The sequence below is a fragment of the Natator depressus genome, chromosome 10 (genome assembly GCF_965152275.1).
Source record: "Natator depressus isolate rNatDep1 chromosome 10, rNatDep2.hap1, whole genome shotgun sequence".
Taxonomy (NCBI): Eukaryota; Metazoa; Chordata; order Testudines; family Cheloniidae; genus Natator; species Natator depressus.
Genome location: NC_134243.1, coordinates 79,910,068 through 79,924,664, shown reverse-complemented (window position 1 = coordinate 79,924,664; position 14,597 = coordinate 79,910,068). Strand labels below are relative to the sequence as shown.

Genomic DNA, 14,597 nt, shown 5'->3' with positions numbered 1-14,597 from the left:
GGACTGGACTGGGAGTCAGGAGACCTGGGTTCTATTCCTGGCTCTTCAGTTCCCATCTCTGTGCCTCACTTTCCCCATCTGTAAAATGGGATAATGATACTGACCTCCTGTCGGGACGCTGGTTCCAAACCCAGGCCCACTGGATTCTCAGCAAGCAGCCTTGGCCATCATACCTTTCCACTAGGTCAGACTACCAGGGAACTCACAGACGTGAGTGGGCCGGCTACCTGTGCTCCACGGCCTGCTTCCTGATTGGCCACATAGTCTTGACCCTGATTGGCTGGTGACCCGATATAAACTTCCTGCTTCCTTTCTGGCCATGTCTGAGCAAAACAAGCCATTGCCTGCTGCTAGCTTCACGGACCCGCCTGACCCTGCCTTGCTGCCCCACCTCCTCCTGACTTGCTGCCTCACCCCACCAGCCAACCTCCTATACCTTCCCCTTGGATTAGATCTCCTGGCTATCAGACCTTTGTGTGGACTGCCACCACTGATCTGGTCTGCCCTTCGATCCACCGGACCCCTAGGCATTACACCTCCTTTTTAAAGCACCGGGGGATCTCCTGATGAAGATCGCTAGATAAGATTATTAGTACTTGATTTCTCCTTGCAGAAATGAAAGCTGTTCTAAAAACTCAGGGGTTTAAATTAACTGGCCTAAATTTCCCTGTTCTCTGTGGCTGAGCCAAGAATAGAATTGAGAGTCCCGGATTCCCAGTTCTGTGCCTTAACCCCACGACCACATTTCCTCTTAATCACTCCCCCAGATTTCCTTCTTCCTTTCCTCACTTTCTAAGAGGAGAAAGGTCAGGAGAAGGAGAGTGAAGAAGTAGTCAGACGATCTTCCAAACCCTCCCAGTGGCTCTGGGATGCTTTGCTGTAGCGAAGAAAGATGGGATTAATCCAAGATCATTGCATTACTCATCTGCAAGACATTTTCTCCTTCTTAATGTCTTGGCAGTGCAGCTCTTTGGTGCTCCATGCTTCCTGATGTTCAGCCTTTACACACATATCTCAGATCCTGGCCTACACGTCATCCTCAGAGTCGGGTGCACAGTGAACCTGGTATTCTTTCACACAGTTCTCACTCTAACTCCTGAGACGTAGCTGATTAAGTATGGATTATAACAGGGAAAACACTGTGTCTCTTTACTTATCAAGGCTAAACTTACATGGGAAAAATAGATGCAGATCTTATTTCTGTGGAGATCTCAGGATTGGAATCTAACATGACTATAAAACCAGGAGAGCTGTCAAGGGCCTAAGCGGATATAACCAGATGATCTCAAACTCAGCCCAGAACCAAATCATTTTTGAGAGCTAATGAAGCCCCATAACCTCAGCCGTGCAGAACACAATGCCATCCACAGCCTCAGAAACAACTCTGACATCATAATCAAAAAGGCTGACAAAGGAGGTGCTGTTGTCATCATGAATAGGTCGGAATATGAACAAGACGCTGCTCGGCAGCTCTCCAACACCACTTTCTACAAGCCATTACCCTCTGATCCCACTGAGGGTTACCAAAAGAAACTACAGCATTTGCTCAAGAAACTCCCTGAAAAAGCACAAGAACAAATCCACACAGACACACCCCTGGAACCCTGACCTGGGGTATTCTATCTGATACCCAAGATTCATAAACCTGGAAATCCTGGGTGCCCCATCATCTCAGGCATTGGCACCCTGACAGCAGGATTGTCTGGCTATGTAGACTCCCTCCTCAGGCCCTACGCTACCAGCACTCCCAGCTATCTTCGAGACACCACTGATTTCCTGAGGAAACTACAATCCGCTGGTGATCTTCCTGATAACACCATCCTGGCCACTATGGATGTAGAAGCCCTCTACACCAACATTCCACGCAAAGATGGACTACAAGCCATCAGGAACAATATCCCCAATAATGTCACGGCAAACCTGGTGGCTGAACTTTGTGACTTTGTCCTCACCCATAACTATTTCACATTTGGGGACAATGTGTACCTTCAAATCAGCGGCACTGCTATGGGTACCCGCATGGCCCCACAGTATGCCAACATTTTTATGGCTGATTTAGAAGAACGCTTCCTCAGCTCTCGTCCCCTAATGCCCCTACTCGCACTACATTGATGACATCTTCATCATCTGGACCCATGGAGAAGAAGCCCTTGAGGAATTCCACCATGATTTCAACAATTTCCATCCCACCATCAACCTCAGCTTGGACCAGTCGACACAAGAGATCCACTTCCTGGACACTACGGTGCTAATAAGCGATGGTCACTTAAACACCACTCTATACCGGAAACCTACTGACCGCTATGCTTACCTACGTGCCTCCAGCTTTTATCCAGACCACACCACACAATCCATTGTCTACAGCCAAGCTCTACGATACAACTGCATTTGCTCCAACCCCTCAGACAGAGACAAACACCTACAAGATCTCTATCAAGCATTCTTACAACTACAATTCCCACCTGCTGAAGTGAAGAAACAGATTGACAGAGCCAGGAGAGTACCCAGAAGTTACCTACTACAGGACAGACCCAACAAAGAAAATAACAGAACGCCACTAGCCATCACCTTCAGCCCCGAACTAAAACCCCTCCATCGCATCATCAAGGATCTACAATCTATCCTGAAGGACGACCCATCACTCTCACAGATCTTGGGAGACAGGCCAGTCCTTGCTTACAGACAGCCCCCCAACCTGAAGCAAATACTCACCAGCAACCACACACCACACAACAGAACCACTAACCCAGGAACCTATCCTTGCAACAAAGCCCGTTGCCAACTGTGTCCACATATCTATTCAGGGGACACCATCATAGGGCCTAATCACATCAGCCACACTATCAGAGGCTCATTCACCTGCACATCTACCAATGTGATATATGCCATCATGTGCCAGCAATGCCCCTCTGCCATGTACATTGGCCAAACTGGACAGTCTCTACGTAAAAGAATCAATGGACACAAATCAGACATCAAGAATTATAACATTCAAAAACCAGTCGGAGAACACTTCAATCTCTTTGGTCACTCGATTAGAGACCTAAAAGTGGCAATTCTTCAACAAAAAAATTTCAGAAACAGACTCCAAGGAGAGACTGCTGAATTGGAATTAATTTGCAAACTGGATACAATTAATTTAGGCTTGAATAAAGACTGGGAGTGGATAGGTCATTACACAAATTAAAACTATTTCCCCATGTTTATTCCCCCCCCCCCCCCCGCCGCTGTTCTCAGACGTTCTTGTCAACTGCTGGAAATGGCCCACCTTGATTATCACTACAAAAGGCTTTTTTCCCCCTCCCCTCCGTCCTCCTGCTGGTAATAGCTCACCTTAAGTGATCACTCTGGTTACAGTGTGTATGGTAACACCCATTGTTTCTTGTTCTCTGTGTATATAAATCTCCCCACTGTATTTTCCACTGAATGCATCCGATGAAGTGAGCTGTAGCTCACAATAGCTTATGCTCAAATAAATTGGTTAGTCTCTAAGGTGCCACAAGTCCTCCTTTTCTTTTTGCAGATACAGACTAAGACAGCTGCTACTCTGAAACCTTAGATTTTAGTGAAAACTTTTCCATTTTCACTAGTTATGACTGCGACCAGCAGCAAAAGAAATGGCTATATATGTTGATAAGAAGAAATTCCACGATTACATCAAAGAAGATGAAAATGTAATGTGGGATATAAACCTCCATGCTCCAGGGCAGAACCACTTACTAACTGCCTGGGATCAGGAAGAAGCTGCTCCTACTCTGTTCTATTCCATGATAGTGCGTTACAGGGAATCCTGCACTTTTCCCTGAAGCCTCTGGTACTGGCCTAGGGTGTGGGATAAAACGGACCCCATGTCAGATCCAGCCTAGCGATTCTATGTCTGTAATAAGTTTGTCAGTGCTTTTAGCTTTTAAGCTTCTAAGGATGTTAAATCTTTCATTGTTAGAATACAAAACGATTTTTTTATTTGTAAGAGTCTGAGACACACTCAGATGCTGAGGAACTTGGTTCCGCCTTTGCTTTTGCACGCCTACTGCTTTAAAAAATATATTCTCCCAAGCTGAGCATGCTGGTGGCCAAGTTTCAGTCAGTGATGAATTTTTACGGCTGAGTTATAGCTCCCCTGAAAATATGGGCTTACAATGGAAACAGAGCCATGACTTACAGCTGGGCCAGTCGATGCCACTCTAATACTGCTTTGCAAACGCTATGCTGACTGGAAGCTTGAAGGCGGCGCATGTGTTTCGAGTATTTGGGACATACAGGGCTCCGCTGAAAACCAGCTTTGCTCAACAAAACAGTCAGAGTCCGGGAATGACACACACAAAAAAAGACCTCTGATTTATAAACTTCATAACCACATCACCCACTTTGTCATCCTGCATGCGTGAGTGTTGAGAGAGAAGCAGCTTTTCCACTCGCATCTTCAGGCCTCCTCTTGATGAATGGAAGATCTTGGCCTTTTATTACAGAACTATCATGTCATGTTGCATCTCTAGCCACTGCAGCTGCTGCTGACCTAGGTTCAGAAGTGAACTCCATGGGGCTTGTGTTTTCTGGGGCACGTTCTCCTCCCCTGAGAGCCAGAAGCCGGATGTCCTGTCATGCCCAGCGCCTCCCACTGATCTGTTATATCTTCCTAATACAGGTGGTCTTTGAGCAGTCAGGGCTTGAGCCCCCCTGGTGCATGCTTGTCCCACGGACGGAGGCCAGCGAGGGCTGTGCACATGTGGAAAGGCAGGACTTGGCCTGACGGCTGTCAGGGTGCATTGTGACAATACTCAACGCAGCCTCCTGACAGGAAGATGAGAGAAATCATAGAATCATAGAATCATAGAATATCAGAGTTGGAAGGGACCCCAGAAGGTCATCTAGTCCAACCCCCTGCTCGAAGCAGGACCAATTCCCAGTTAAATCATCCCAGCCAGGGCTTTGTCAAGCCTGACCTTAAAAACCTCTAAGGAAGGAGATTCTACCACCTCCCTAGGTAACGCATTCCAGTGTTTCACCACCCTCTTAGTGAAAAAGTTTTTCCTAATATCCAATCTAAACCTCCCCCATTGCAACTTGAGACCATTACTCCTCGTTCTGTCATCTGCTACCATTGAGAACAGTCTAGAGCCATCCTCTTTGGAACCCCCTTTCAGGTAGTTGAAAGCAGCTATCAAATCCCCCCTCATTCTTCTCTTCTGCAGACTAAACAATCCCAGCTCCCTCAGCCTCTCTTCATAAGTCATGTGCTCTAGACCCCTAATCATTTTTGTTGCCCTTCGCTGGACTCTCTCCAATTTATCCACATCCTTCTTGTAGTGTGGGGCCCAAAACTGGACACAGTACTCCAGATGAGGCCTCACCAGTGTCGAATAGAGGGGAACGATCACATCCCTCGATCTGCTCGCTATGCCCCTACTTATACATCCCAAAATGCCATTGGCCTTCTTGGCAACAAGGGCACACTGTTGACTCATATCCAGCTTCTCGTCCACTGTCACCCCTAGGTCCTTTTCCGCAGAACTGCTGCCTAGCCATTCGGTCCCTAGTCTGTAGTGGGTGTCAAGCTCCCGCCGCTCCCCCCCAACAGAAAGGAGCCCCCACCTGAACTCCAGGCCGCTTTTGGCAGGTGGACCCGTCCGTTTTCAGTAGCGCTGTTGAGAACCCCAGCTCCAGGGAACCCCACAGCCGGCTCTTCGGCACGGTCCAACCCTGCACTCCTCCTTGCTGTTTTTAGCGAGCTGGCTAGATTACAGCTAGCGTGGGTATGTCTACTTGGGCTGCAGATGACAGGCCCAGTCACCGTGCAGACGTAGCTTCAGGGCACGTCTGCCCTTCGAGCTGGGGGCGCAGTTCCCCGCTGGAGGTGACGTGGGCGCATTAGCTGGGATCGAGCGAGCGCGCTACATGGAGAGTTGCAGCAGCACGAGTGGCAGGGTCCAAGAGGGGCTAGCTCCCCTGGATGTGCCTAGCGTCTCCGCCAGGAACGTACTTCGGGCAGCCAGCCTCTCCCACCCTTTGCGCCCCCGCAGCTACACTTGGCACTGATCAGAGCTAGCGCACGTGTGTCTCCCAAGCTGGGAATGCCACCCTCCCCTCGGTCAGCCTCAGCTCTTCGCTGCCTTCTCACCCAACCCCTCTTCCTTTTCTAGGCCCCTGGTCCTGAAATGGCTTCTGTTCCCTTTCAGCCCTCTCTCTGCAGAGGGAACTCCACAGAGTGGTGGAACTGAGCCCCAGATCTCCTCCCAGCGTTCTGCTTTGGGTGAGGGCGGCAGTTCATTTACATCTTTGGGGATGCATTTCTTGTACGTGTTTCAAATATCTAACTACCCTCCGCTTCCTGGTCCCTCCAAAGGCCCAGACTGGAGAAAGGAGGGACTCACTCCTTACCACGGCCATAGGTTTACCTTTCCTACTTGGTTTCTTTAACAAGCCCTTTTGATCCAACTTCACAGCCACCATAAACACGCACACACAGGCATGCGCCAGGATACGTGACAGATAACCCAGATATTTCCCAATTCATCACCCTCCATCTATCTAATGGTCTTCTCGCACTCATCCCCACGCTCCCCGAGCCCCGCCCTTTGGCTCCCTTCTTACTCCCCTTTTCGACTGATTTTGCTTACATGAAAGGCCTATATCTTTTTATCACTGGTTCTCAAACAGCTTAGTATGCCCTGCCCTTCCCCCACCTCTCCAGTCATTATCATCTCTAAGAAACCTGAGCCAAGCGATCATTCAGCTGTCATTTCAGCATTGTGTCTAGGCGGTGGAGAGTTTTGAGCCATCATTCTGGCTGGGAGCGTAGTAACAGTCTCAGAGTGGATGACACCATGTGTAAGCCCTCCAGTGTGCGCTCCGAGCAATTCCTGAGAGAGACCTCCAAATCCTGCTTCGTGGGAAATCTGCTGATCTTGCTGCGAATTCATTCATCCACTAAATGACTTCATAACCATTCCGGGTAACAAATAGCTCCCATTTGGTGGTTTAAAAGTTGTGCCAATGGAAAATTACATGTTGCCCACAAAATCAGAAAAATGTAAGGGTCCGCTCTGTGTTTTCTGATACATTACTCCAAATTAACCAAGGAAAACTGTTATATGAGGTAACAGAGTAAGCGCAATGCAGCAGCGCTTAGAGAAAACATTGTTCCCAGTTACAAAAACTCAGCTCCACTAATGTGCTCCTTGCTACTGTTCATGACAAAGACAAATCGACTAGAGTAATAAGTAGCTCCTTGAGTTTCCAGCCGAACTCCGAGATTGTACTCGATGCTGTACAAACACACAGTAAAAGCCAGTCTTTGCCCCGGGGAGCTGAGAGGCCAAATAGACAAAGGATGGGAGAGAGTGTAAGCAGTGCCACTTTACAGATAGGGAACGGGAACCGAGGCAATGGTCCAGGTCACACAGGGAATTTGTGGCAGAACCAGGCACTGGACTCAGAGCTCCGGAGTCCCAATCCAGTGCCTTAGCTAGAATGATATCTTTCCTCCCTATACTGCAGCATCACTGTTACAAGCTGTATTATTTGGAGCATTACTGTAGGTCATGTTTTTGAAGGAGCATTCCCTTACTGACAGTATCATTAAATATAGCAAGTTTATTTTATTGTTGTATTATCTTATTATTCCATTGTCTGGTTCATTATTGGGACAGAGATCATGCAATCTCCTGGACAAGCCATATTGAACTAAGTTAAAGTGTCTTCAGAGGTCATGGCTTTAAAATGCAAATGTTGGGCGGGTATGTAGCATCTTTGAAGGAGGAGACAGGACTTAGGTAAACACTGGGAAGTGTCATGTGCTTCCAAGGACTCTTGAAAACAATGGAGCAGACAGTCTGAACTTTTAGCTGAGCAAGGTTCCCAGGAAATACTTGGGATGAGGGCAATACAAATGTCTCACTTCAGGGCCATCCTTTGGAAGCTGCACCTTGAAGAGAAACCCATTATCTGGCTCATTACCTAGTCACAGTCTCTTCAAAGACCCAAGCTGGCTAAAGGAGGGACTCAGTCACTCATGGGGGAGCTAGTTCCAAGCAAAAGCTGTTCTGAACTGGTGACCACAGGAAACGCTCCTGGGTAGGTGTTGGAGGCCTAATCACCAGCCAGAGCCCTGGTTGGAGTTAGGGGCTGATCTCCAGGAAGCTTTTTAGCATGCGGATAGGTTCTTGTATTGTTTTTAATGTGTTTTCTCTGTAATGGTTTTACCTTAACACTAAAAGGGCTTGCTTAGAAAGAGCTGTGTGATAACGTCTAACTGGGCCATTGTACTGTCTACTGCCTCTGAAGAGAGAAGAGAAGCAGGCCTGCTTAGGCAGGCTGCCTTCTGCTGGGGATGCCACAGTATAGTCAGGGGACTGCACAGCCTGGAAATACCCTGGTCGGGTGGGACCCTTGTCTCCACTCAAGAGAGGTGACCACAGAAGGGGAATACAGGTGCAATTGCCCTGACTTGTGATGATTATTTACTATTTGTATTAAGATAGCACCTGGCTGCCCCAGTCAGGGAGCAGGACCTCCCTGTGGCAGGGGCTGTACAAACAGAGCACAAAGATGCCCCAAAAGAGTGTACATTCTAAGTCGGTCAATTATCACTAACATGTGGTCACCATATAATAAAGTAAGTTGGGCTATTTCTTGTTATTTCTCTAGCACATTTGATCATAGAAAATCTATTCTTATTTGTGATTATTGGTCCTAGAATAATCAGTTTTATTTGGTCTTTTTCATTCATTGCTGTATCTAAAATCCCAGAGTAGGATTTAAAGCAAGAAATTTGAAATTGGCTTTTAGAGCAGCCTACTCTGTGAATGTGATAATAGTTTAATACAACTGCACGGGAAGAATGTCTGGCCTTCAACAACTGTAGTTTCCCTGTTTTTAGAGCCTCAGTTCGGATGTCTTCCAGTCCGGGTGCACAGCCGCAAGGAGCGTGTTGGCTATGAGAAATGTGCTGTGGGTATCTCTGGTGTTTCTGGTAACCAGTTGCATTCCATTTCAGGATGATACAGATGTCAATATTGAATGCATGAATGAAGACAAGCGCCCCAACAAGAAGGTGTGCAATGTTAGCTACCCCTTCTTCCGAGCCAAAGCAAAGGTAAAGATAGTTTCTGTTATTCGACCTGGCAAGTCCAAATGAAATATCCTGCCCAGGGGGCACTCCGACCCCTCCTCTGTGGCCGCAGAAAGGCTGCTGGCAGCAGAAGCCACTGAGTGGGCAGGGGGCATGGCGGCATTTGGGAATGGTGAGCAAAATGATTCAAAGACTAGTATTTGCTTTCTTTTCTATTTCAGAATGCCGCCAGTGTTAGGGGACAGTAGGTCAGCTGAGAGGTTTCAGCAGCATAAAAGTTGCATTGAATCCTAGCAGATCTTCAGGCAGCCAAATTAAAACCAGTCACATGGAGACAAAGAATTTGACTTTAATCCTTCGGCACAGTTTAATGTTGGCTTTCCGATCTGCAGCTGGTAACTTCTCACCAGAGTTCCTGCCTTACAAAATGAGTCACCTTTAACTGGTTAGGTAGAGCAACCTAAATTCTTCTCTCTTTCATTTCAACCGGACCCTCTGCCCCCCATTCATCATACTGGAGATGTTCACATGAATTTGTGCAAAAACAAAAAAGAGAGAGAGACAGAATGAAGGAAACCTCGCTAGTATTAGTTTGGTGAAGAGCGTGTCATGGTTAAGGGTGTTTTCACTGGGAGCAATTTCAGATAAACTCTTCGCTATCATTCTTTTTAACCCTATCAATTCATTTTAGTTCTAGATCAGCTAATATTTTAGAAACACGGATCAAACATTTTAATGAGCGTTAACATATTTAGTTAAAAGCCAGTTCATTATATATGGGCTCAAAGACACACCTCACTCGTTGTCATTCAAATAACAGTAGCACTGAAAGGGTCCAACTGAGATCAGAGCTAAGCTCTGCGCATACCTGCAATGAGGGAATCCTTGCACTGAAGATCTTACAGTCAAAGTTGACAAGACACAGGGTGGGAGAAAGGAGGTATTGTTATCCCTATATGACAGATGAGGACAGCAGTGGCAGAAGGTCCCTAAAAGTGGGGGAGGCCAGGTGCCTGAACTGTGGCACTGCCCTCCATTGCCCCTGTACCACCCCTTCTCCTAGAGCCCCCACCCTCGTGCTGCTCATTCTCTTGAGACCCCGCCCCCACCCTGCCCCTTCCCCCGAGGCCCTGTTCTCGCGTTGCCTCTCCCCCCACCAAGCCCCTCCCCCCACTCGCTCCTCTCCGCCCCTTCCCCCCCGTCGCTTGCCTTTACCGATGGTCAAAAGTGTGCAGGGGTGCATGGCCCCCTGGCTCTCCCTGTTCTGGCACCCCTGGATGGGGAACTGAGGCACAGAGAGGTTAAGTAATTTACCCAAGGTCACATAGCAAGCCTGCAGCAGATTCAGGAATTAAACCCAGATCTCCAGTCCTGTGATTTTACCACAAGTTCCATTCTGACAGCTGAGTATCCCTGGACTTGGAGGTTTTCAAAAGCCAAAATGAAATCCCGATGTAAATGCTGCAATTCTCAGAATGAGCTGAAGGAAGATTGTGGATATGATTTTGCATCTGCATCCAAATTTCACATCTCCAGTGTTTGTGGCACATTTTACCAATATGAATATTTTTCTCTTCTTCTAAACAAGGAACGAACTGCTAAGTTATCTTACAAAATAGAATGAATGATCTGGATGATGGGATGACACTAAGCTGGGAGGAGAGGTAGATACGCTGAAGGGTAGGGAGAGGGTCCGGAGTGACCTAGACAAATTGGAGGATTGGGCTAAAAGAAATCTGATGAGGTTCAACAAGGACAAGTACCGAGTCCTGCACTTAGGATGGAACAATCCCATGCACTGCTACAGGCTGGGGGACGACTGGCTAAGCAGCAGTTCTGCAGAAAAGGACCTGGGGATTACAGTGGATGAGAAGCTGGATATGAGTCAACAGGGTGCCCTTGTTGCCAAGAAGGCTAATGGCCTATTGGGCTGCATTAGTAGGGCCATTGCCAGCAGATAGAAGGAAATGATCGTTCCCCTCTATTCGGCACTGGTGAGGCCACATCTGGAGTCTTGTGTCCAGTTTTGGGCCCCCCACTACAGAAAGAATATAGACAAATTGGAGAGAGTCCAGCGGAGGGCAATGAAAATTATTAAGGGTGCTGGGGCACATGACTTATGAGGAGAGGCCGAGGGAGCTGGGCTTATTTAGTCTGCAGAAGAGAAAAGTGAGGGGGGATTTGACAGCAGCCTTCAACTATCTGAAGGGGGGTTCCAAAGGGGATGGAGCTCAGTGGTAGCAGATGACAGAACAAGGAGCAATCGTCTCAAGTTGCAGGTGGGGGAGGTCTAGGTTGGATATTAGGAAACACTATTTCACTAGGAGGGTGGTGAAGCACTGGAATGGGTTATCTAGGGAGGTGGTGGAATCTCCATCCTTAGAGGTTTTCAAGGCCCGGCTTGACAAAGCCCTGGCTGGGATGATTTAGTTGGGGATTGGTCCTGCTTTGAGCGGGGATCAGACTAGATGACCTCCTGAGGTCTCTTCCAACCCAAATCTTCTATGATTCTATGAATTAGCATATATATCAACTCCCTGTATGTTATGTTAGAGGGAAAATGGGGTGACATTTGGAATATAAAGAAGCAGGTGATGTGTTGGAATATAAAGAAGCAGGTCATGATAGAAGCTTTCCCAGACTCAAAACAATATATTAGTCTGAAACCTTTGCCTGTCAGAAGCTCGAAAATGATGGATGTGCTTCATTCACCTCTCTAGAATTTAAACCTTGCAATAAAGCCGTCTTGTGTGCTTGTGGCCATAAAATAAAATGGAGCAGCCCAATTCCTCATGACCTACAGGGGCTAAGAATGCATCTGCGTGGCATCAGGTAGTTCTGGTCCTGCCAAAACAAAGACAAGCTGGAAATGGAAATTTGGCCCTGGGAGCGGGAGTAGACTTTTAATATTATAATCAGCTGTGCACCGATCCCAGACAGTTTGAGGTCTTTGCCACGTTTTTTTCAGATCTGCCATTAATGACATTTTATTGTTGTTGGAACATCTCTTTGGCACTTATTGTCCCCCGTCGGTGGAAACAATGCCTCAGATGTGAGTTAATTGTATGGCACAGTGAGCCTGATAGGCCTTTAACAAAAAGGATTTTTTGTTCTCTATTCTAAATAATAGTAATAATTTTAAACACACACACACACACACACACACACAAACCACGAAGTCAGTAGCTGTTTTCTCTGGAAAGATATGGCTCTGCTTGAGACCGGCCAACCTCTCTTGTAACATTTCATCAGTGATCTTTCTCCCACACACTTTGTGACTGGCTGGAAAGTTGTGTTCTGCTGCGATAGGGTTATCAGGAAAGGACAGTGGCAGAGGGGAAGCTCGTGTCTGCGACAGCTGGATAACTTTTTATTTATTTAAGGTGGTTTTTCTCAATCTGTTTTTAATCTCCGCAGGTGGCTTTTCGCCTGGATTTCGAATTCAGCAAATCTATTTTTCTTCAAAGCATGGAGATCTATCTAACTGCCAACAGGTTAATGATTGCATTATTTCTCTGTTCCCTTTGCACATATTTATCACCTTTATTTTCTAACTAAATACAATGCTGTCTGCACAGATCTCATCTTAGCGCGCCTGTCATCTTCTCCCTCCTGCTGCAGCTTAACTGTCAATGGTTTTCACTTCTCCCCCTTCATCCCCATGCAATGGCAGCCTGAGATTTTTAATTGGAGGGAGTTTGGAGGGCACAGATACTCTAAGGCTTTGTTCATAGTTGACAAGAGCCTGCATTTCAATCTTCAATATATATTAGCATCATGCAGCAAAGCTGGCAACTTCTGCTCTAGAGGCACCCAGGGCATAGCATATGGAAATGAAATTACCTTTGGCTGTTAGAAAATATGTAGCGCTGTACTTGTAAGTCATGGCTCGCTCGCTCGCTCGCTCTGTATAGATGGTTTGCTTCAGCTGCCAGCAATATTCCCGGGTGTGTGGATGAATAGAAAGTGACACTTGCCAATGCTTTTCATTCAGCTACTTTCACAAACACAAACACTCCCCGTAAAAATACCTTATGCTTGTAAAGTTCTACTCACCCACTTGCTCAGCATGAGTAAATTTTTTTTTTGACAGGCAAGTAAAATCTGATTAGGGTTTTGTTGGTTTGTTTTTGTTTGTTGTTTCCCGTATCAATCATCATGGCAAAGGGCAGCAAAGGAGATTTTGTGCCTGGTCTAGTAAATGTACATGACAATTTTGCAAGGCTGCTCTGTGCTCTGAGGAGGGTTTGTGTAGCCGAAATTCACTGCCTTGACCTGGGAAAAGTTACTAAGGAAAATCTGCTCCTGTTGGCTTGTTCGCCAGTAACATTTTTCTATGACTTCCGCACACATTTACTAGGCATCTTCCAGAAAAACACCAGAGGGCAAATTCTGACTCATCCGGAACTGGTTTCCAGGGATATGTTTACATTACATTGTAAACTCGGGTCTGTGGGACCCTGGCTTCTGGGCTCGGTGTTTCCAAACCCACGCATCAGTGTCTACACTGTCTTGTAAATCTGGGTTTACAGTTGCTGGACCTGGGTCTCACAGCCATGCTAATGCATCCATACTGTGCTACTGGACCTTCTGACTGGATCCTGCAGCTTGAGTTGTGTCCACACTGCAAAACGACAGGGCTTGGACCTGAGTGGCAGCAGGACTCAGGGTCCTATCAGGATGCTAGGAACTGGGTCCTATGTGCTTGCTGACCTGAGTCAGACTGATTTGTGTGTGGATGGAAGTGGGGCTTGGGCTCAAACCTGAGTCAGAGCCCGGGTTGAGTGTGCAGTGTAGACATGGGTGCAAATCAGAGTCTGATCCTGTACCCACTGAAGTCAATGGGCCTTTTGCTGTTGATTTCAATGAATGCAGGTTTAGAGCCAGACACTGTACAACTGAATGAGTGTGTTGCCCCCAGAGGCAACCCAGTTTCCTGAACCTCAGTCAAATAACCTAGGTCTGCATGGAACATACCTAACTTGTATCATGCCCCTACCCTCTAGGGCCCATCCTCTAACACCACACGACTTATAAACCAGCTCTCCCACCATAGATGCCTTCATACCAGTATAACTGCGTCCATTCTATAAAGTTGTACTGATTCAACTAAATCATTTTCTACCAATTTAGTTACATCGTCACAGAAACTATGTGTAGACAGTGCCTTTGTAAACTAGACAGAACTATCCTTATTAGCAGTCGCCACCAGCTACTTCCTATGAGAGAAGATGCTTACCTGTTGCAAATTCTGTCTTCTACTCTAGGCAATCACACCCCAAAGCAAAATAAAACAGAATGGGAATTGTGAGGTTATATGCTGGACTGAGACTCTGAAATGCCAGCAGAAACCAGGCAGGAAGAGGCCTAGAGAAAATTTTAGGCAGAAGCTTGACAATGAAACAGAGGAAGAGAGAGAGAAAGAACATAATTTCCCTTATTCTAATAAAGTTTCTTGTTCAATGTTAGAAGAAAGCATCTGGTCCTGTGATTCTTTACCATTTTCACAAAAGAGTGATGGGGGACG

The 14,597-nt window shown here is 46.8% G+C and overlaps 1 protein-coding gene across 1 annotated transcript in view; it reads left to right on the top strand.

The window, feature by feature from the left end:
• The window catches only part of ITGA11 (integrin subunit alpha 11), a 151,946-nt gene that overhangs the window by 114,280 nt on the left and 23,069 nt on the right, over window positions 1-14,597 (top strand). Inside the window, exons 21-22 of the mRNA XM_074966615.1 lie at window positions 8,996-9,094; window positions 12,488-12,564. Coding sequence (XP_074822716.1) covers window positions 8,996-9,094; window positions 12,488-12,564 — 176 coding nt within the window. The remainder of the gene's footprint in view (window positions 1-8,995; window positions 9,095-12,487; window positions 12,565-14,597) is intronic.